The sequence below is a fragment of the Varanus komodoensis genome, unplaced genomic scaffold (genome assembly GCF_004798865.1).
Source record: "Varanus komodoensis strain SLA01 unplaced genomic scaffold, ASM479886v1 scaffold33, whole genome shotgun sequence".
NCBI classification, from domain to species: domain Eukaryota; kingdom Metazoa; phylum Chordata; class Lepidosauria; order Squamata; family Varanidae; genus Varanus; species Varanus komodoensis.
This window is the reverse complement of record NW_025335817.1, coordinates 5,518,821-5,539,064: the sequence shown is the minus strand read 5'-3', so window position 1 is coordinate 5,539,064 and position 20,244 is coordinate 5,518,821. Positions and strand designations below refer to the sequence as shown.

Here is a 20,244-nt window from a genome sequence, read left to right as displayed (position 1 = left end):
GAGACAGGGTTTTGATTTGGTGCCTATGTGTCGGAAGGTAGTTGCCAGATAAATATTTCTCGGGAGGATACTCTGCAGTTCGGGTGTCCCCAGCAGGAAGTTTCTGTACCTGTCTTAAGCGACTGGAGCGGGGACAAGTGGAGGATGCTGCTGCGGACGAAGCCTTACCTGGAGGCAAAATGCCAGTGCACGCTCAGTGGGAGAAAGCAGCCTTTGCATGCAGACGTTCCCACGTTCAGTCGCTAGCATCTCCAGACAGAGCAGGGAGAACTGGTGGAAACCTTGGAGAGCCAGGATTGACACTCCCGGGCAATGGGGACCCAGGGTGCAGTGGAAGGCCGCTTCCCATGTGCAAAGCCGGGAAAGGCAGGCAGCCACAAATTTCCCAGGCTCTAAAGGGCTAGTGATGGGATGCATGGAAGCTCGTCTCAAAGAAGCTCATGTTTCTGGCGGCTTGCGGGGGTGGCCTCCACTGATGGCTGAGCGGAGGTTCTGCGATCACGAGCAGGCCGTGCCCCCCAGGGACTCCCAGTTCTCTTCCTGGGGTCATTGTGCTGCCTAACCCAGAATCTTGTATCTGGAGAAGCAGCGGTTGGTGACGGGGATGGTCATAACGGGAATCGTTCTGCACTGCCGAAATCCTTATCCTGCTGCTGTGAAACTCGGTAATTTGGTTAAATCAATGAATTGGCACCTGGTGGAAAAGCCTGTTTTGATACCTGGTTTTGTCCTCTCTTTACAGCCATTCCTTCCTTTTTCAGACAGTGGTGTGATGTATGATTCTGATGAAAGCATCCATAGCGAAGACGAGGAGGAGGATGCTTTCCTCTCTGATGTGCAGATCCTGGAGCACAAGGATGCCAATTCGTACAGGTAGCAGGCAGCAGTCGCAGAGCTAAAGTGTTGCATGCTGGACTTAGGGCAGCCGAGATCTGTTGGCTCCTCTCAGAATCCTGGTTTTGAATGAATCCACATTGATTTAACTAGTTCAGTGACCCTCCTTTCTTCCATCATGAAATCCACGATGCGCTACTTGGTGGCCTTCAATCCAAACCCTGACCAGACTCAGAGCTGCTTAGCTTTATGCTGTGAGTCTTTGTTGGTCGCAATTCATTCCATGCCTATGGATGTTTGCATAATAATACGTTCCATTAAGGCTTACAGGACTTACTTCCTAGCAAAGGTGCTTAATAAATCCTGTAATTATCCTAGAAGTAACACCATGGAACCCAGCAGAACTTCTGCATAAGCATATAAAGAGAGATAAACATTCCCTAAAACACAAAGAGAGCTTATAATTAATGTCATGTGCCAATAATCTGTACTCACTTCTCTGGTGAGTGCCAAAAAAGAAGGAATTTTCCAAAGACAAGGGTTTGGGATTTAATCATTTTTTCTTGTGATTGATTGACTGAGATGTAGCAAAAGGAGAATTTTTCTCCAATGCTTTTAAAAATGCTTGCTTACAAAACCATACAAACATTTTTTGCTAACTTGGACCACAAACCTATGCAAACTTATGTGGGAATAAGCCCCACTGAAATTAAGGGGACTCACTTCCAAGGAAACATGCCTGTGATTTGGTTGATCACCTTTCACAATAAATAAATCATCTAATCTTAATAGTAACTAAGTGTTTAGTCCTCATTTTGGCACCAGGAGAAGATCCTTTTCCCAAGACATTTTAGTCTTTCAGCTTCTGTTGTTTTAAATCTATTTTGATATTTTAAATCTATGCCAGGTTTTATTTTGTGTTTTATGCTATGTTATACCACTGTTAGAAATTTTTATATCATATTTTATCATGTTGTCTCTTATGGTTGTAATTGCTGTGAACTGCCCAGAGAGTTTTGATTAATGTGTGATATAGACATTAAATACAGACAAAAAGGCATTCATTTTGTTATTGCTTTTGCCTTTCCTTTGAAATATGTTTGGGGTGAACCCTGAATATGTTATTTACTTTAAAATATTTTTTACTTTATATACTATTTAGTTATATGCTTTACTTTAGCAGCAGTGTGGTGCAGTAGCTAAGAGGACAGGACTGAGACTCAGGCAACCTGGGTTCTAGTCCCTGCTCAGCCCTGTAGACGACTGAGTGACTGGGCTATTCACAGATTCTCACTCCAGCCTACCTCACAAGGTTGTTGTTATGGGAATAAGATTGAGAGCAGCAGGAGGAGAACCATATAAGCCCCTTTGCATTCTTTAAAAAAGAAAAAGGTGGAATATAAATCTAATAAATAAAGATATGTATTTAATGGGTCCAGTTTTAGGTTTTTTGTAACACTTCAATTCCTCTTTTTCTGCAGCTGGGCTCTTATCCATTTGGCGATGGTAAAACTTGCTCTGAACAATATTAAGAACTTTTTCCCCATTACTGGTTTAGAAATATCTGGTGAGTTGAACTGTGCTTTTGCACTGGGCAATGTGAACACAGAAGGCTACCCCAACCCACCCGGCCTGTTTGCCTGTTGGTTTCCAGGCTAGGTTCAAGGGCCTTTTTGCCAAACCAAAACCAGAACCAAGTAGAAAAGCCAAAGCAAACAGTAACCATGATGAAACAACGCAGGCCTTAGTAAACACCGCCATTTTTCTATGGCCCCAAAAGAAAGTAAAGATGGAGGCAGGAGGTGTCTTGTGGGAGGAGATTTTATCTCCAGGGCAGAGACACAGTGGCCAAGAAGCCTCCTCCACCCGCAGAAGCCCCCTGGAGTCCCTGTCTGATGATGATCTCCAGAGCTGGTGGAGACTCTATTATCCTCCCAGTTGCTCGAGAGGCGTGCGCCTCTGCTTTTGAGCCCCTGCGTTCTGCAGAGACTTCAGGGGCCTATTCATGGCGCATGTTTGGCCCATCTGGACACTGGCCAGGGCTGTCGCTCTTCCCCGTTGCCTGGCTAAAAAGCCCCCAACTGCCTGTGCCGCTTTCCAATGCAGTAGAAAGTGCCTCATTTCAGTGTCCATGAAGTGTCCCCAAAGATCCCACTGCCGTGGGGAATAGGCTGTTGTCAGCAGCACGGCAGATGCCACCTCGGGTGAATCCCTGCTCACCTTCGTAATCGCTGTCTTTAGACCTTCCAGTCACATCACCTCTGGGAATTGCTGTCATTAAAAATCTGGAGAATTGGGAACAGATCCTGCAAGAAAGAATGGACCAGTTTGAAGGCCCACCACCCAATTACATAAACACTTGTTTCCTTGAACCCGCAACGGGGGCTGCAGCAGCAAATGCCCGATTAAAAGCGATGCTAGATCCTGAAAACACTCCATTCAGGTATGTTTCCTCTTTTAAGAAACGCTTTGATGAAAAGTGGGCAGCTTGGCCGAGCAATCACCACCTTTTGTGCCTTTCCAGTGGCTTCAGCTACAGCTCTCATCAGCCCCAGCTGGAATGGTCAACTGGAGATGATGGGAATTGTAGTCTACAACGTCTGGTGGGTGTCGGATTAGGAAAAGCTGATCTAGATTTTCAAGGATGCTCTATGCACGCAAATCATAGTACTTTAAGAATGACTCTTTAATTGGTTTTCACTAACACACAGTTTTATTTTTAAGGAACAACTAGCCTAAAAGTCCAATTCGTATTTGCAAATGCACAGTTTGTTGCTACCCCCAGTAGTAGCAATTTATACAGTTTTTAATTGATAAAAACTTAAAACCAGAAATGACTTGTGACCTTCATTCTTCATCGGTTTTAGGGCATATGCTGGTAGGCAGTCAGTTTTTGCTTCTTTCAGCAATTTTCTTTCACTCAGTTTTTTGTGGGCACTAACGGAACAAGGATGCATTGAAGACATTACTTGTTCATGGAGGATTCTGAACTCCTACTTTGAGGCTGCTTCTTTTGACTGCATGATCCTGATTTTATAAGCTCTCTGGTTTCTTTTTATGGACAAAAGTAGTTGGCTGGTACTTAGATGAGAAGGGCACCTGTGCACTTTCTTTCAAATGCCATTAACTCTTTGGTCTCCATCTTCCACATTTCATTTTCTTCCAGTTTTGTCCTTTTGTACATTGTTAAAAGGAAAAGCACTATCACAAGCCCCTTTCCCTCTTTCCCATAGATCAAAAGATTATTCAGCATTGCCAGCAAAGAGACTGTGGCATTTTCTGGTAAAACAAGAGTTATTACAAGATACTTTCCTCCGCTATACATTCACGAAGAAGAGAAAGCAGAGTGAGGTAGGCAAAAGAAGCTGCGAACAATATAGGTGGAAGTCTGTGCTCTCTTGAAGTGACTTTTTAAAAACTGTATAAAATAAGATTAGGGGAAAATATCCGCACAAGCATAAAGCTACCCCCTTAGTTCCCATAGGAAAAGAATGGCAGGAAAATTTACACGGAGGGATCCGGAGTGGGCAATCCTGCATGATATTCCATATCATTGGTATCTGGTTTAACTATCAGGTAGCTTTGTGTTTGCAGCAAACAAAAGCCTCTTCCCATTTCCCAGCAGCCCTTCTCTTTCCTGTTAGGGATCTGACAAGCCTTCTGATGAGCAGTTTAAATCTCCTGCTAGTGTGGAGTTTGTGTGTGTCTATTTTTCTTTGCTTTAATTCAGGGGTGCAGAACCTCTTTCAACCCGAGGGCTGGATTCCATTCTGAAGAATCTTCTGTTGGCCACATTTCCGTGGTGGATGGGGCCGAACCAATGGGGTGGGATCAGAAATATCTCAGAAATATCTCATAGTGCAAGCTGTTAGCTCAGAGCCCTTACTGCATTAAGCGGCATGTCTGGTGTTTAGAAGGGGAGAAACTGCACTGCAGCCAGGACACTACCAAACCATCAGAGAAAGAGGTGGAATGTAGGAAGCTGCATGGCTGTCCGGGGAAGGCAGAGGGTGCCGGGCAGATTCGCTCCCCCCCCACCGCCCTCCACCCAGGCCTGGAGTTCTGCACCCCTGGCTTGGTTATGCTGCCGTTTGCATGTGTGTTCATCCAGGTTGCATTCCATTCAAAGGGGACATATGCAAGCCCCCAGCCCTATAAGGACAACCCACCAGTGATGCCCGTTTCTCATCCTTAGCTGCCATAATAGGGTGACCACTGAAGCACTCATTAGGAATGTTTTCATTCTTTTCTTTTATATTTGTTTGTGCTCATGTTTTGTGTTTGTGACGGTGTGGTGTTGTATAGTCTGTTGAAGACCGTGAGGAGCAGGTCACACAAAACAGCGTAGCAGAAGATGGCAAGGACAAGGTAGTATCCGGTCTCCCAAAGCTTTCTGCTCCCTGTGGGCCCAGCTTTCCTGTCTCTTCTTCGCTAAAGAGAAGATAACAAGCTGTAGGCAGTTGCTCTGGCTGGCTCTTTAATCTGCGTACTAACTTTGGAGATGGGGCGACCTGGTTCACATGAGCACCTGTACATGCCGGGCATGTTCCAGCTGTTTCCACCACTGTCCTTGTCGGATGCTGTACTCCATGAAGTCCAGACCTGATGAGGATGGGCAGTTAAACCAGCAAGAACCCATGGGCTGTTTTTATTTCTGGGGTGGTTAACATCGGTAACCATCCCAGCCCCGCAGCCCCATCAGGTTCAAGCATCACCTTATGTAAATTGGGTCAACACGCACAGGGTGGTTAAGATCCTGTGATTCAGCCCATTAATTAGGGCTCGCTCGCTCACACCCATTTGTGCGTCCGGTCCTGAAGCATGTCACTTTTGGCTACAGCAAAAGTACCGCAAACCCAAAGGCTACTTTCTGAGAAATGCCACGGATACTCAGCGTCTCTCGCATGCTTCTCTGTATCTCTTGCGGTCTGTTCAGGACACAGTAAGGCACTTGAACGTACCCATTTGGAATCTATCCTTCCATGTTTTGTAGGTGGAGGCGGAACTTGGCTACCCCGGGGGCAGAGCCAAAATTATACACAAGGAGTCTGATATGATCATGGCATTTGCAGTGAACAAGGTAAACCCTTTGCGCTGCAGCTTGTCCTTGTCACGACTGCTTTGCTAGCCAGAGGGTCTAACGTGGAAGTCACTGCTCTTGTGTCCCTACTATCGCAGGCCAACATCAATGAGATCGTTTTAGCTTCGACACATGATGTTCAGGAACTCGACGTTTCCGCTCTCTTGGCTGCTCAGCCCTACATATGGATTGGAGAAGAGTATGACCGCGAATCTAAAAGGTTGGTTAGCACTGCCACTGTATGCAAGCCTAACGTACAGGCCACTGTGATCCAGGTTCTAGTCCTCGTTCAGCCACTCACTGGGTACTGTGGGCCTATCACAGCCCAGCCTGCCTCACAGGGTTGTTGTTCTTGTGATGCTAAAAAGGAGGGGAGGAGCACTCCATAAGCCAATTTGGATGCCTTGCCAAATGCAACTTAATCATAACCGGGGAGTTGCTTGCATATCTTTAATTCTTTTGCAACTTCCTCCACTCTCTTATTTACCTGTCTGAATTACCTCTTGGGTAGCTTGTTTTTTCCTACAGTTTGTTGAACTGTAATTAGAATGATTTTCTTTTCTCAGTGCCTTTTGTTTGTTATTTTAGGCTTGATTACTATTCTAGAAAAAAGAACATTTTCCCCATGATTTCATTATTCTGATTAATCACACTCATTCAGAGTTTGGACAAACTTCTCACAGGAAATGTGCACAAGTCTAATCTTGAACAACGTTCAGTAGTAATGTAAAATCGTCTGTCTGGCTGAATTTTGGAGATCAAGAGTTAAAGGGCAGGGAAGTTAGAAATTTCACTGATACTTTAATGCATGCAATTATCTTTCAGTCCACTGAAAGTGGCTGCTTTTAAATGGGTTACATGCCCCCAGACCTTCAAGTCCTATTTGGTGCCCTACAGAAGTTTTAGACTACAGCTCCCATCAGCCATGACTATGTTAACTAGAACTGATGGGACCTGAGGTACAAAACAGCCAGAAGACACCTGGTTGCTTATCCTTGTTTCAAGCTGCATCTGTTAAGAACATAAAACAATATACTAAGGAAGGTTTATGAAATCAGCTTTCTTGGTTTTGGAGACCAGGTAGGGACAAGGTAGACCTTGGCAAGGCCGAGTGGTGGACTAAGGGAGTGTCTCAAGCTGTATGCACAGGTCTGTTCTACGGACTCAGGACTAGAGGAGCTTCGTGGTCGTGTGTGCATAGTTGTGTACCATTGGATTGTTTTGAAAAACAGAGGCATCAGTGAAAGCACCTTTGCTGTTCCTCCCCAGACTTAGCGTGCTATTTTCAGTTCTCACACTTCAAGGCAGCGTTTCGTATCAGGATGTTCAATGCACTCGGCAGCCTGTCCAGTCTGGGACCCAGCTCGCCCCGCCTTCTACACAGGACCCATTCTTATCTTTATTTATCTTCTTCTCTCCATACATCATCCCTTGCGTCTCCTCTCAACATTCTCCTTGCCCCCCTTTCCATGGAGCCCTCCTCTTTCTGCTTTATCTTCTCTTTGGGAAGAAATACAGGGAACAAAAAGCTAAAGACCCTCTGTTAGGGCTTCATCGCACCAGCTGAAGTCAGGTGCTTTAATGTTCTGAATTACTCATTGCGGAGACCGTAAGTATCCTCATTGTCACACCAGCTCTTGGATTGTCGGCTGTAATAATTGCCCAGTATACCTGAAAAGCAGGTGTGTGATGCACTGTTTCCACCCTTGCAGTTCCGATGACATTGACTTCCGGGGTTCCACCACGACGCTCACCCAGTCCAGCACCGCCTCCTTTGCAGTAGCGCAAATGCAGCCGGCAGCCCCTTTGTCAACCTCCTCCATGCCGTGGCTGGGCAGCGGGCAGACGAGCACCGGGGCAGGCGTGGTAGGTGGCCTTGCGTGTGCCCCATGCAGCCCACGCACCCCAAGCAGGTGCCCCTGGGGCTGCTGGACTACAGCTTCCCTGGTCCCCAGCCAGCGTGGCCAGTGGTGCTTGCACTCACTGTTGACTCGTTCATTTTATAAGCACTGGCTGTCCCAAAGAGGATGCTCAAGGTCTCTTCTTGCTGATGCCAAAGTGTAGGACACGGAATAATCCATTCAAGTGGCGACAACCCAGATTCAGGCTGGGCGTCAGGAAGAGCTTCCTCACTGTCAGAGCCATACGGGAGTGGAAGCAGCTGCCTGGAGAGGTGGGGGGCTCTCCCACACTGGAGACATTCAGGAAGAAACTGGAGAGCCATCTGAGTGGGATGGTGCAATGTGGTGTCCTGCAACAGCAGGGGGTTGGACTCAGTGGCCTTCATGGCCCCTTCCAACTCTACTATTCTGTGATTTTTTATTTAATTTTTGCTAAAAAAAAAATGAGATGGTTCAGTGGCCGCTAGGGGGCAATAAGTGCCCAATTACTGGCAGGTTTTGTGTTCAATGATAAGAAGTGATGTCTGGATCATATAACTTGTCTGAGAATATGCACCATTCCATCAGCATTTCTGTGTGCTCCTTCCACATCTCTTCACTGACGCTTAGTGCAGAGGGTGTTGGACTGAGGACTGGGGAGATCCAGGTTTTAACCTCCACTCAGCTCCCTGGGTGACATTGAGCCAGTCTCTGGCGCACAGCCTAGCCTATCTCACAGGGTCGTTGTGAAGACAAAAACGAGAGGACCGTGTGAGCAGCCATCGGCCCTTGCAAAAGGGATATAGATGTCATATTAAAATATACATAAAATATACATAGAAAGGCCATCTGAAGCCAAATAATCTCTCCTTGCTACAAACTTCACTATTTTACTGTCTAGTTTTAAATGTAAATTTCTTTTGCTTGAAGCTCATCAAACGGAACTTGAATAACGTGAAAAGGATGACTTCCCATCCAGTCCACCAGTATTGTAAGTCATTCATGTTTAGCGGTTCCAACGGTGGGACGATGAGTCAGGGATACAACGAATTTTAAAATTACAGTGTCTGCTTCCAAAGTTGAATGTTAATGTCCTGCTCTTGTGTGTGCGTGTGTGTGTGTCATGGGTGTTTTGCAGACCTTACAGGAGCCCAGGATGGGAGCGTCCGGATGTTTGAATGGACAAGACCGCAGCAATTGGTGTGTTTCCGACAAGCAGGCAACGCAAGGGTCACCAGAATGTATTTTAACTCTCAGGGCAACAAGGTGAGGGACCCGAATGGCGCTTCAGTCCCTGCATGACCGCTGCACTCCTGCGTCCGTGCCATAGGGCCCACGGCCACTTCACGGCTTGCCCTCGCTTACCAGCCTTTCCCGTCATTAGAACTGCACCACCCTTTACGGGGTCTGCAAGCACAAGATGTCACATGGGGGAAATGTAAATGCAGCAGCAAGGCATGAGTGCTTAGCTGTAGATGTCGCTACAATGTGATTACAAAATCGTGGTCATTTGGAGGAAACATATATGGATGCAGAACTGGGACAGAATTTTAATTGTAGGATGTGGGAAGCATCCTTCATCTAGGCTCTATTATAGGAAAAAGCGCTCTCCCCAAATCATATGCAAGAAACTCACACAGGGCTCTGGGCCTCTCCGCTCTCACTGCCCCCTCGGGGCACGGCCCGTCTTGGCCCTTGTCTCCCAGTCAGTTCAAGCCAGAATGTTGCGTGTTCCCACCATGGCTCGCACTCCTGATGCAGTGCTGGCACTCATCAATGTCCACAGCCACAACTGAGAATCCAGACGTGCAGTTTTAAATAAACAAACAAACATGGAAGTTGCTATGATGCTCTTACTTCATTGAGTCTGTAGAATTAGAGGAATTGGTATGTATCTCTAATCAACCTTCGCATATAAACACTACTTTTAAAAGTCACTGAGATAAATATTAAAATATGTAATCTGGAATATCAAGGTGTCTTAAGCAAACAGTATTTATCATGTATTGCAATGACTTTTTGAAAAGGCATTGGTATGAGAAAGTTGATTTAAAATCTGTACCCATTGATCTAAGTCAATACGCCACATGTAACCAGAAACATCAAGGTATTTTATGTAATGTAGCACCCAATGTTGACAATAGGTGAGTTGCTGCCCTCGAGATATTGTTAATGGAATGCATGAAATTCACCTTTTGTAGTGCGGAGTCGCTGATGGAGAGGGATCCTTAAGTATTTGGCAAGTAAATCAGACCTCAACGAACCCTAAGCCCTACCTGGTGAGTAATCAGGGCCGTTCTTCTGATTTTAATTTAAATGCAGAACCAGGCAGCTGCGCTTCTTTTTTCTGTAATACGATCCTGTAAGATGATTTTCCCCCTCTTACTGTATTTTTTCCTTCCTTTTAACATGGTATTTGTAAACACGTGGAAGTTTTAATGATGATATTCCATTTGAACTGTTTTTAGGGGTCCACTCTCCATGCAAGAAATATTGTCAGGTATTTGAAATGTCCTCCTATTTCCCCACTGTTCAAGAGGAAGTTTGAACCATGGGATTGGTTCCACAGTTTGTGTTTCCTTTCTGCGAAACAGAAGAGCAGGGGTACGCAACTCCCAGGCGGCCTCTGCCTAACCAAAATATGGAAGCCCGACATCGCACAAGGAATGGTTGTGCTTTAAGGCAAAGCTTGCAGCTTCTTTCAGGCAAAGCCCCAGGAGGCTTCACATGTGCCTCATTCTGAAATAAAATGGAACTTCTCTGGCGCCACCAAATTCAGCAGCAAACAGCCAGTCTTTCTGGTGCCGGTGCTGTTCAACCACTTCGGCGCCGGTGGTGGGGCGGGAGCCGCAAAAAGGGCCTGGGGGCCCAGGAATGCCTGCCTCCTGCCACTGGCATCAAGTGACAATTAGTCGCCACGTTGAACTTCATTTTAGAACTCTGGTTCTCGCTGCGTGAAACCGCCCGCCTTTTGTTTCAGGGCATGACAGACAGTTAGCAGTGGAAAGCCTTCCTCTGTTCCAAGATGGTTCTCAACAGGGTGGGGGTTGACTAGATTGGGATGCATAACGTGGAGGGATCTTGTCCCTGTCTAATGGGGGCGGGTTGATGATCGCCTGCCTGCAAGTCTTTAAAGAAGATGAGAGGCATTCCTGGAGGATACCAGTCACGGGGACTGTACCGTACGCCCACATTCAGAGGTAGTATGTCCCTGTAGACCAGTCCTTGAGGAGCATGAGCAAAGGAAAACCCGTCTCCTCACGTCCTGCTTTGGGATTCCCGTCCAGCAGAGCTCCTCCTGCATTTGTCATTCACACAAATGAGCTCTGTAGGAAACAGGAAGTTGAGAATCCCCATTTTAGACTACAAAACTCTGATGAACCCTTAAAGGACAGGTCCAAACTCCTGTTTACTTGTCCACATGCACATGGTGGGCATGTCGTGAGCGGAGCCGGCTCGTGCCGGAGGTCAGACTAGATGGCCCAGGAGGTCCCTTCTGACTTGCTCTGTTTCTATGTTTTGAGGTATTTGAAGGTCAGCAAATGTCTATAAATAATAATTGGGATTAATTGCACTTCTCCACAGGACCAGATTAAGTGGATAATAAATCCACAGCTGTGTTCATGAGATTTAAGCGTATTTCCATTTCTATTGCATGCTCGAGCAGTCTCTAAAGCGCATACCCTTGACTTCTCTGTGGCTCGCTAACTCCATGTTATTCCGTTGAGAAAAGGAATTAGTGCCAAATGCAGGTTGAATAGTCTGTGCTCTCATGACTCTTGCCACACGGAAGAGGCCCAGAAGCTCTTCTCGCTCATCGCAGTGTGTACACCATGGAATAACGAGGTCAAGTTACAGGAAGCCTGACTGTGAAAGCAATATGACATTGAGGGCACTCCCCCAGTGGAGGCATTCAAGACGCATCGAGACAGCCATCTATCTGGACGCTTGAATTTGGAGTTCTGCGTTGAGTAGGGGGTTGGACCCAGTGCCTCATGGGGCCTTTCCAGCCGATTACAAGGCCATAAGAGATGGAGTCCGCCTTCTGGGCACCCTGCTCGTCCATTTAGAGGGAGTGCAGGCAGAATGAACAGCAGCTGGTTTGTGACATTGCTGAGTGGGCAGAATCAAGGTCAGGACTGAGAGAAGGGCCGCCGCCACCGCTTTGTACCTGGCTCTGTCTGCTGGTCCTTGGGGTCCGTGCCTGCCCGAGGTGGCGGAGACACAGCGCTGCCCTGGGAGATAGAAACCTTTAACCAGTACGTGGGGCAGTCCAGCCTCCGGTTCAGGACTTCCTGGTGGACAGTTGTGCTTTGCATGATGCTCCCTATGCAAGACCCAGAAGCAGCCATTTGTGAGCACAGCTTGGCAGAACAACGTGTCCTTTAGGACTGCCGTATTTTATTCATCTCGAACCTCTTGGCAATTGCAAACAATACATGAATGCAGTTATAAATGAGAGTGTTATTGCCTTCCTGGTCATTTCCTGTCCTGTAGAGATGGCTCTCTGCTGGGTATTTGCTTTTAATCGCGCATTGCGTTCAATTCCTCTGCTTGCCAGCATGGTAGCGGGAGGCCCCCTGAAGCTGTTGTTGGCGGCTTCGCTCCACGTGGCCACTAACCTCGTGTCTCTTGTCTTTGGCAGAGCTGGCAGTGCCACAGCAAAACCACAAGTGACTTCGCATTTATTACCTCTTCAAGTCTAGTAGCCACTTCTGGGCAGTCCAATGACCACAGGTGCGTTCCAAGGGCAAAATGGCGGGTTCCTAGAGCCAGCTGTGAGCTTAGTGGTTCGCTAGAACTGATTCCCTGTCTCTTGTTTCTTCCACAGAAATGTGTGTCTGTGGGACACTTTGGTGTCACCATCCAATAGCCTCGTACATGGTAGGTTTTCTTGCAATCTGTCTCTTGTATACGTGTGTGTGTGTGTGTGTGTGTCCTGGACAGGAACTGCCTTCTGCATTCTGAGCTCTGACTCCCAGTGCACTTAACATCTTACTTCCAAATAGATAGACATGGGAATAGATTTCTCTGGAAAAGATGTTCTTATTAAAAATAATTCTCATTGCTCTGCTCATCCCGATGTTTTGTTTTTACGCCTTATCAGTGCTGAGCTACAGAATCCTTGACATTATGCCGGCTTTGGTGAGCTGGTGATGGCCTGTGTTCCCAATCCACTGGTGCAGGAAACTCACAACCTGTGCGACACTTTGCTTGCCACACGCTGGCCAGAGCATGGTCCAAAATGCCATTCATTGATGCGACAGCCCCACTGCTGCTTTCTGCGTGACTGTGCTGCGAGTTGCCCGGGTGTCCTCCAGTCCCATGACGGGCCAAATCATTTTTTGATTAAAAGCTCCTTACCCAACCTGGTGCTTCTCTGCGCACCCACATCCCTCCCTCCCACCGGGCGGGTCGGAGTTTGCAACAAGATATGCCTCCTGTGCTTGGATCACAGCCTGGTAAATGGAGCAGCCTCAAGACTTTTACAGGCTTCGGCCACCCCTGTGCTAGACTAAACATCAGCTAATCAGAGCGGTAACAACACAGGCACGGCCAAGCGTGTAATGAGGAGGCAGCCTCCGTCATAATCGCCTGCACTTGGTTCGAGATGAGGCAGAGGAGGTGTTGTGGGGAAGCCAGTTGCCGGGCTCCCCTGACACAGGTGCGGGGAAACAGCTGCAAGCGGTCCTGGCGATGGAACACATTCCCCTCGGCTCTGCTGCATTTGTGGCGAACCCTTCCAGTGACTCCCTGACTCCCTTTTTTTCTTAAGATTAGGTGGGTTCACAAGCGAGACAGAAGGCTGGGCTTGTTTGAGTTTGTGCCCATGCCTCCCTTCCCGTCCTCGGGTATAAGCAAGATTTGTTTGGTTTTTCTGCTGGATGTACAGATGTTTCTCTTAGAAGGTGCAGCTAATAATTATGGGAAATTACAGGTTAAAGAGAATTATGTTGTGTTTTCTATCGGCTAGCTGTGCTTCACATCCAGATGTGTTTTGGGGAGTTCCAAGATAATGTCTCTAAATATATGAACTGAGTTAGCGCTAGGATAAGTCCTGCCTACTTAATTAATTTAGTGTGCAGTCCTATACACGTTCAGGCAGAAACATGGGCTACAGCTCTCAGCATGCCTGGCCATTCATTAATGAATGCGCCACCATTCTGCCAAGAGATGGATGGATGGATACGGCACTCACACTGCTAACAGTAACAAAATGCAGGTTAACCATAATTAAAGGATAACAAAAGATAATAAGAAAAGGAATAGACCACAGCCAACCCTGAATAAAATCATCTCTGCCAGCTGGTGGAAGGAGAGCAGGGATAGGGCCACCCTTGGCCCCCTGGGCCTGGGAGTGGCCGCTGAAATGGCACCACCTTCAGTGTACCTCCAGTGGCAAGAGGACCAAAAGAAGGGCCTTCCCCAAGCGAGCTAATATAAGGCTTCATAGGGCAAAAGCTGTTTGAATAAGGGAGTCGCGTGCCCTCGATCACTGGCCTGGGCAGCAGTTTGGCTGCAGCTTTCTGGACCAGCTTAAAGTTACAGAAGACTTTTCAACAGCAAATTCACAGCGGGCATTTTACAGTATTCTAAATGGGATGGAACTAAGGCATATGCAAGCATTTTCCAGATTCCATTCAGACATTTCCAGAACCTGCCTCTGTAGTCAGTCTTGGATCCCCTGGAGATCACATAGGACAGCTTAAATATGCTAGCTGTGCTTCACATCCAGAAGTGTTTATTAAATGTGGGTTGCCTCTCTAATTGCTACTAGTCATGAAATCTGAGCAAGAAGAAACCGTGGCTAGGTTCAAACCGCACAAGAAGCCATGATGGGTTTTTTACCATTGTTGGTCTGTCGTATTGTCTGAACCTAAACATGGTATTTCACCATGGTAAGATTGGTCTTTAGAGACCATGGCAGGAAACTACAGGGTTTGTTTCTCCTGTTCCTCTACAACCGTGGCTTCTCGGGTTGTCTGAACCTATTATGGCAGGTTCCGCAGCCCTGGATGCAGCCGCCACAGGGTCTGCTGGAAAGAGTTGCCACTCTGAGTTGCCCCTGCCATCCAGCCTCTGTTCTCCTCCTCCTAGAAACAGGTGTGTGGACCAATGAGAAAGATGTGAGGTAGTCAGGGAGCAGTGCAGGCTGGGATTGACTTGAATAAGCATTGCCTGGTGGGCTATGTGCCGACAGCAGCAGGACCGAGTGGGGAGGATAGAAGCCGCAATAACACAGACATAATTTGGTATTTGTCAGGTAGATTGTGATAAAAAGGCAAACCATGAGCTCTGGCAACCACACAGTGGTTGTTTGTCACGCCGTGTGAATGCAGTTAGAGGATGCCTTCACACAACACAACAAGCAACACTGGGTGATGGCACAGTTTGTGCTTTTCTCTGCGCCACCTTCTCTAGCACTCAGAAATAAGCAACGGGGTTCGCTCGGCACTCACTGCCGAGGAGGGGGTGCTTCTGCCGCACGAGGCTGGGGCTCGGCAGCAACCGCATCCCGTGCCTTTCCCCTCAGCCTTCACCTGCCACGACCACGGGGCCACCGTGCTTCAGTACGCACCAAAGCACCAGCTACTCCTCTCTGGTGGCCGGAAAGGACACATTTCCATCTTCGACATCAGGCAGAGGCAGCCCCTTCATACGTTCCAAGCGCACGACTCCTCCATCAAGGCCCTCGCCTTGGACGCCTCCGAAGAATGTTTCTCCACAGGCTCCGCGGAAGGCAACGTGAAGGTAAGCCTGGCCGGCCGTGGGCTGCGGGTCACACGGAGCAGTGGGGAGCCGTCTCCCTGGTTAGCGGGCAGGGCGCCCTGCCTCTTCCCAAGCGGCTGGCCTGCTCGGGTGCAGAGAGGCGGTCCTGCCCAAGACCCCGAGGCCAGAACGAGACGAGGGCACTCCCTTGGCACGCTCACTTCCGCCACAGCTTGAAGGGCCAAGCAGGCAGGGCCCGTGTGTGGACCTAGCATCGTAGCCCCAGTGGTTTCCTGAGGCCTCTGCTCTGAAGTTCGCGAAAGAAAAGACATGCCAGTGCTCAGGGGCATAGGCGGCTGCTTTGTGCCCAGACCATTTGCCCACCTGGCCCTAGTCTGACGTGCAGCCATATTCCAGCCCCTCGGGAGAAGGTCTTTCCCGTGATCTGTTGCCCCCCAGGAAGGAACCCAAAGGGTGGATCTGTCCATCCAGACTCTGAGGTGGCTCTGTCCCCTTCGCTGGCCCTGCCTCCTCCCCACAACCACTGGCCATTAGCTGCCATCTCTGCTTTGGTGTCGCCTTTCCCCCATTCTAAAAGTTTGCTGTTTAATCCATGATTCTGTTTATTTGCAAGATTTCTGTACAAACCCAGCATGGAGATTTTGAACCAGAAAAGAACAGAATAGTATGTTTAAAAACAAGATCAATAAAAGTGTACCAGTAAAACCATAGCCATTTAGACAGAAACACTCTCAAGGGGTACAGAAAACAATATGGCCCTGGCACCGTCTGGACCTCCCAAGGCAGAGAGCTCGGAGGAATGGAGCCGCCGTTCTCCAGGTGGGCTCCCTGGGCCTGTGTGAAACTACCAGGAGCATGTCAGCCAATGGCTTCAGTAACTGGGCAGGCTGGTAAGGCAGTGAGGCTCGCTCTGACTGGCAGCAAGGGCCATAAAGCTACAGCACACTGGGATGGTTGGGTGTTTGCCCCAGTCCCTAGCTTTCAACTCCACCCGCCAGTGCCCGGCGGGTCTCCAAAAGAAAATGCAGTCCCCTGGCTGGGAGAGGCTTCCCACCGCAAGTGTTGGCTGAGATTTGGTGGCCGCACCGGCATGCAGAGCATGAGCCGTGCCACTGGCACCTTCCTGAAGAGGACCTGGCAGGAAAACTCTGCGCCCAGCCCTACCCCGGCAACACTTCTTCACCACGGTCTCTCTGCAGGTGTGGAGACTGGCAGGCTACGGTCTGATCCACTCGTTTAAGCACGAACACGCCAAGCAGTCCATCTTCCGGAACCTCAGCACGGGAGTCATGCAGATTGAGATGGCCCAAGGCAATCGCATCTTCTCCTGTGGAGCAGATGGCACCCTGAAGATGCGGGTTTTACCCAACGCGTTTGATATCCCGTCCAGCCTTTGTGACATCCTGTAGACTTGGCCACTGCCCCTTTCAGGAAAGGTTTGCATTCCGGGGGACCGGAGAAGGCTGTAACGGGCAATTACCACCCTTCACTTTCAAAGTCATCCTTGCGGCACTTGATGCCCTAATTAAATTAATGGGAAGAGCAATGGTTTGACCTTAAAAAACAAACGCACCCACACATATGTATTGTTTTGAGCACCTCATTCCTGGATCCGTGGGATAGAAATGCATGCACCGTAGCCAGGGCTGATGTCCCAGAGGAGGGACAGCTGAGTCTGTGCACCTTGTTTACTGATGTGAGCACAACCATGTTTCTCATTCTGCCATTGCAGCAAACACCTAAAGTAACCGATTTTAATGTACGTTCAGGATATTCATTCACAACTTTGCCACTGATTTGAAGCATGTCCGCATCTTTTTCTCCTCCATTTCAAAACTAATTTGTCACGATGAAGGGTATTCCGAGTGAGTGTGATTTTATGTTGTTTCTTATTGTTATTACTATTATTTTGGGTTGTACCACTACCGAAATGTGATGGCCATGTAGTCCGTGGACCAATGAGGAATGTACCAGGGCTAGTGTGTATCTTACTCGATGCTGAGACCCTTTTATCTCCCTTCTCTTTCCCTCCTCCAAGTTAGTATTAAGGCACAGTTGGTACTATAAACTGCACAGAAGCACATGTCTCAGAACCAGTAGAATTTCCCTTCAATTGCACACTATTTTTGATCTTCTCTCTTCTTGAGCAGGACATACCTGGGACGGCCGCTGAAAATGGAAGCCCTGTGTTGTATTTTCTGCTCCCCTCTATAATATTAAGTACATCTTACTCTGATCTGGTCAACAGTATTTGCGCTGTTCCTCTACCTTCTTTCCCACACCAGCCGGTGAGGGAAGGGACTCAAATAGTGTCATGACATCAGGACAAGAGGCACTGTGGAGCATCGGAAGGAATTCAACATGGGGCTTCCATTTTCATGGGTGGCACCGAGTCCTTGTATTCCGGCCTTTTGCTCCTTGACCCTCGCTTATTTTCGGTCCTGCCTTCTGCATTAGGAATGTAATCGTGAGCATTCGGTGTTTGTAGAGAAGGGGAGCCTACTTCTGTTGATCATTCTGTTGAGTTTTGTTTTATCCAGAATAAAAGCAAACAGAACTTCATTAAAGAAACACTGATAGATCCTTATAATGCCACATTTCAGATGAATGTCGGGTTTACATGTGGCCAGCTAGTAAATAGTTGACAAGATTGGTAATCTAAACTGTTTCCACAGCATATTGTATAAACTATGCAGAGGTCAACATTGTTTGCTTGTAAGATACCAGCTACTGTTTGTCATATTTAGATGTATTTTTCTCTGTTGTAAACAGGAAGAGACATTCTTACCAAGATAACAGAGTTGATGTCTGTGTATTTAAATGTTAACACATTGTAATTTTACCCCCTCCAATGAGAATTTTGGTGTCTGTGCTGTATTGTAAAAGAGGAAAATATGATGGAATAAAATGCACCTTTTGTCTAAAGGCAATTTTAATTGCAAGCTGTGATGTATGTATAGGAGAAGAAAGCAAATGTCATTTGTTAGTTTAACCTTTGTAAGTTAAATAAATTCTGCTTATTTCATGGAACACTCTGCTTCTTTTGTCTGTTGCAGTAGCAAAAGGCCTTGCAAGGTTTAATTGCCACAAATTAAATTCCAGTGTTTAATTGGAACGAATGCCCCAAGCATTTGTTCCAACTGAACATTGTTCCAACTAAACTTTGTAAACATTGCAAAGTGATCTTTGCTTTCCAGAGATGATGCTTAAGTGCCTTTTTTGGAAGCCCATCAATTTCTAAAGGGAAGACATTCATAGGCTTCAGATGGGAAAGGACAAGGAATACTATGACGGCACACTCCTTTTCATAAGGCTGGTGAAAACTGGGCTAAAATAGCAGGTCTAGGAGCACCTTCAAGGCAAACAACTCTATCTGAGCAGAAGCTTCTGTAGTCCGGGCACAACTTCACCTGCTAAAGCAGCAACTGATGGAATTCGGTGCATGCATGTGTCCGCACCCCACGGAACTCAATTAGAGCAGTTTTCCTCAGGCTGATGCCCCCTGATGCTTTGGGCTACAGCTCCCAGCATTTCTGACCATAATCTGTGGTGACTGGAGCGGATGGGAGTGGAATTTTAAGGTTTCTGGAAGTCCCTAGGACGTTCTTCTGTCAAAACTTGCCTAGGTTGTGTCTTGAGCTTTAAAACAGCATGGTTCCTGCCATAGCTCTTGTTCACAGCTTCTATTCCACTGGCCAGCTTTTCCTGTCATCTCGCATTTCTTTCACTTGGATTAAGGAATTATTAAAATCATATTACTCCTCTCTTCCTCTTGCAGGGTGCCTGAGTCCTCCTATGTTCCCCTCAAACAGTAACAGTGAGAGCGAGGTGAGGACTGAGATTCAGTGATGAGAAGAAAGAACCCAGCTCTTGCATGTCTAATAGCCTTGTGGGTTTTCATGCTAGCTGCAGAGGAAGGAAGCTGCTTACTCCGTGTTAAGGCAGTAAAAAAAGAACTGCCTTCTGCCAAAATGGCTAGGGGAGGAATGATGGCTCCCTCGCATCTCTCCTACTGGCCTGCTGCAGCCAGCGTAGCAGTTCATTGTCGATGGTTCTTCTTTGTCCTCCTATGTTCCCCTCAAACAGTAACAGTGAGAGCGAGGTGTCTCAGTTTCGCTCAGTGAGAGCGAGGTGTCTTCTTTGTCTCAGTAGCTCAGGATGCAAGTTGAAATCTGTTCTGATCCCAGGAAGAGGAGATCACCGCCTCTGTCAGTGCAATCAGATCCATGTCTGCTCAGACATAAGCCACACTGAGCTGAATGAGACTTACTCCCAGTTAAGGATGGGGGAGAAGTTAGGTTGGTTCCCATCTCAATAAGAAACCTGCCTGCTCTGCATATCCTAAAGCAAAGCATGACCTGAAACCTAACTGTTCTTTGGTATTCTCCAAATTTTGCAATGCATTTCCCCAATAAGAATGCAGACAGGTGAACAGAAAAGTGAAGATTAGTGGAAATGTTCAAAAATGCAGCAGATTCAGAAAAATGGTTTGGAAAATGTATTAGGCTCAATTCTGCACAAAAATGTACGTATTAGAAGAACACGGAAATGTACACAATTTGTGTGTGTGGACTTAAAAAAATCCAAATTGATGCAAAAGCAGAAAGAAGCAAAAGAAAGCTGGAAAAATGAGAATTGGAGAGAAATGTCGGGCATCCCAGATGATCGTCATGAAACATTTACTACCTGAGTTCTTCAGTGATTTTTCACCATGCTCTG

At 47.3% G+C, this 20,244-nt stretch overlaps 1 protein-coding gene across 2 annotated transcripts in view; it reads left to right on the top strand.

Annotated features, from left to right (window-relative positions):
• DMXL2 (Dmx like 2) overlaps nt 1-18,490 on the top strand; it is a 79,757-nt gene extending 61,267 nt beyond the window's left edge. For both annotated transcript variants that reach the window (XM_044438949.1, XM_044438948.1), the window contains exons 30-44: nt 743-873; nt 2,316-2,401; nt 3,076-3,277; nt 4,068-4,185; nt 5,140-5,202; nt 5,828-5,914; nt 6,013-6,134; nt 7,627-7,780; nt 8,725-8,785; nt 8,933-9,060; nt 9,996-10,073; nt 12,440-12,531; nt 12,626-12,678; nt 15,329-15,546; nt 16,725-18,490. In XM_044438949.1, coding sequence (XP_044294884.1) covers nt 743-873; nt 2,316-2,401; nt 3,076-3,277; nt 4,068-4,185; nt 5,140-5,202; nt 5,828-5,914; nt 6,013-6,134; nt 7,627-7,780; nt 8,725-8,785; nt 8,933-9,060; nt 9,996-10,073; nt 12,440-12,531; nt 12,626-12,678; nt 15,329-15,546; nt 16,725-16,934 — 1,803 coding nt within the window. In that variant the 3' untranslated portion in view covers nt 16,935-18,490. The remainder of the gene's footprint in view (nt 1-742; nt 874-2,315; nt 2,402-3,075; nt 3,278-4,067; nt 4,186-5,139; nt 5,203-5,827; nt 5,915-6,012; nt 6,135-7,626; nt 7,781-8,724; nt 8,786-8,932; nt 9,061-9,995; nt 10,074-12,439; nt 12,532-12,625; nt 12,679-15,328; nt 15,547-16,724) is intronic.
• Nucleotides 18,491-20,244: the final 1,754 nt, after the last annotated feature.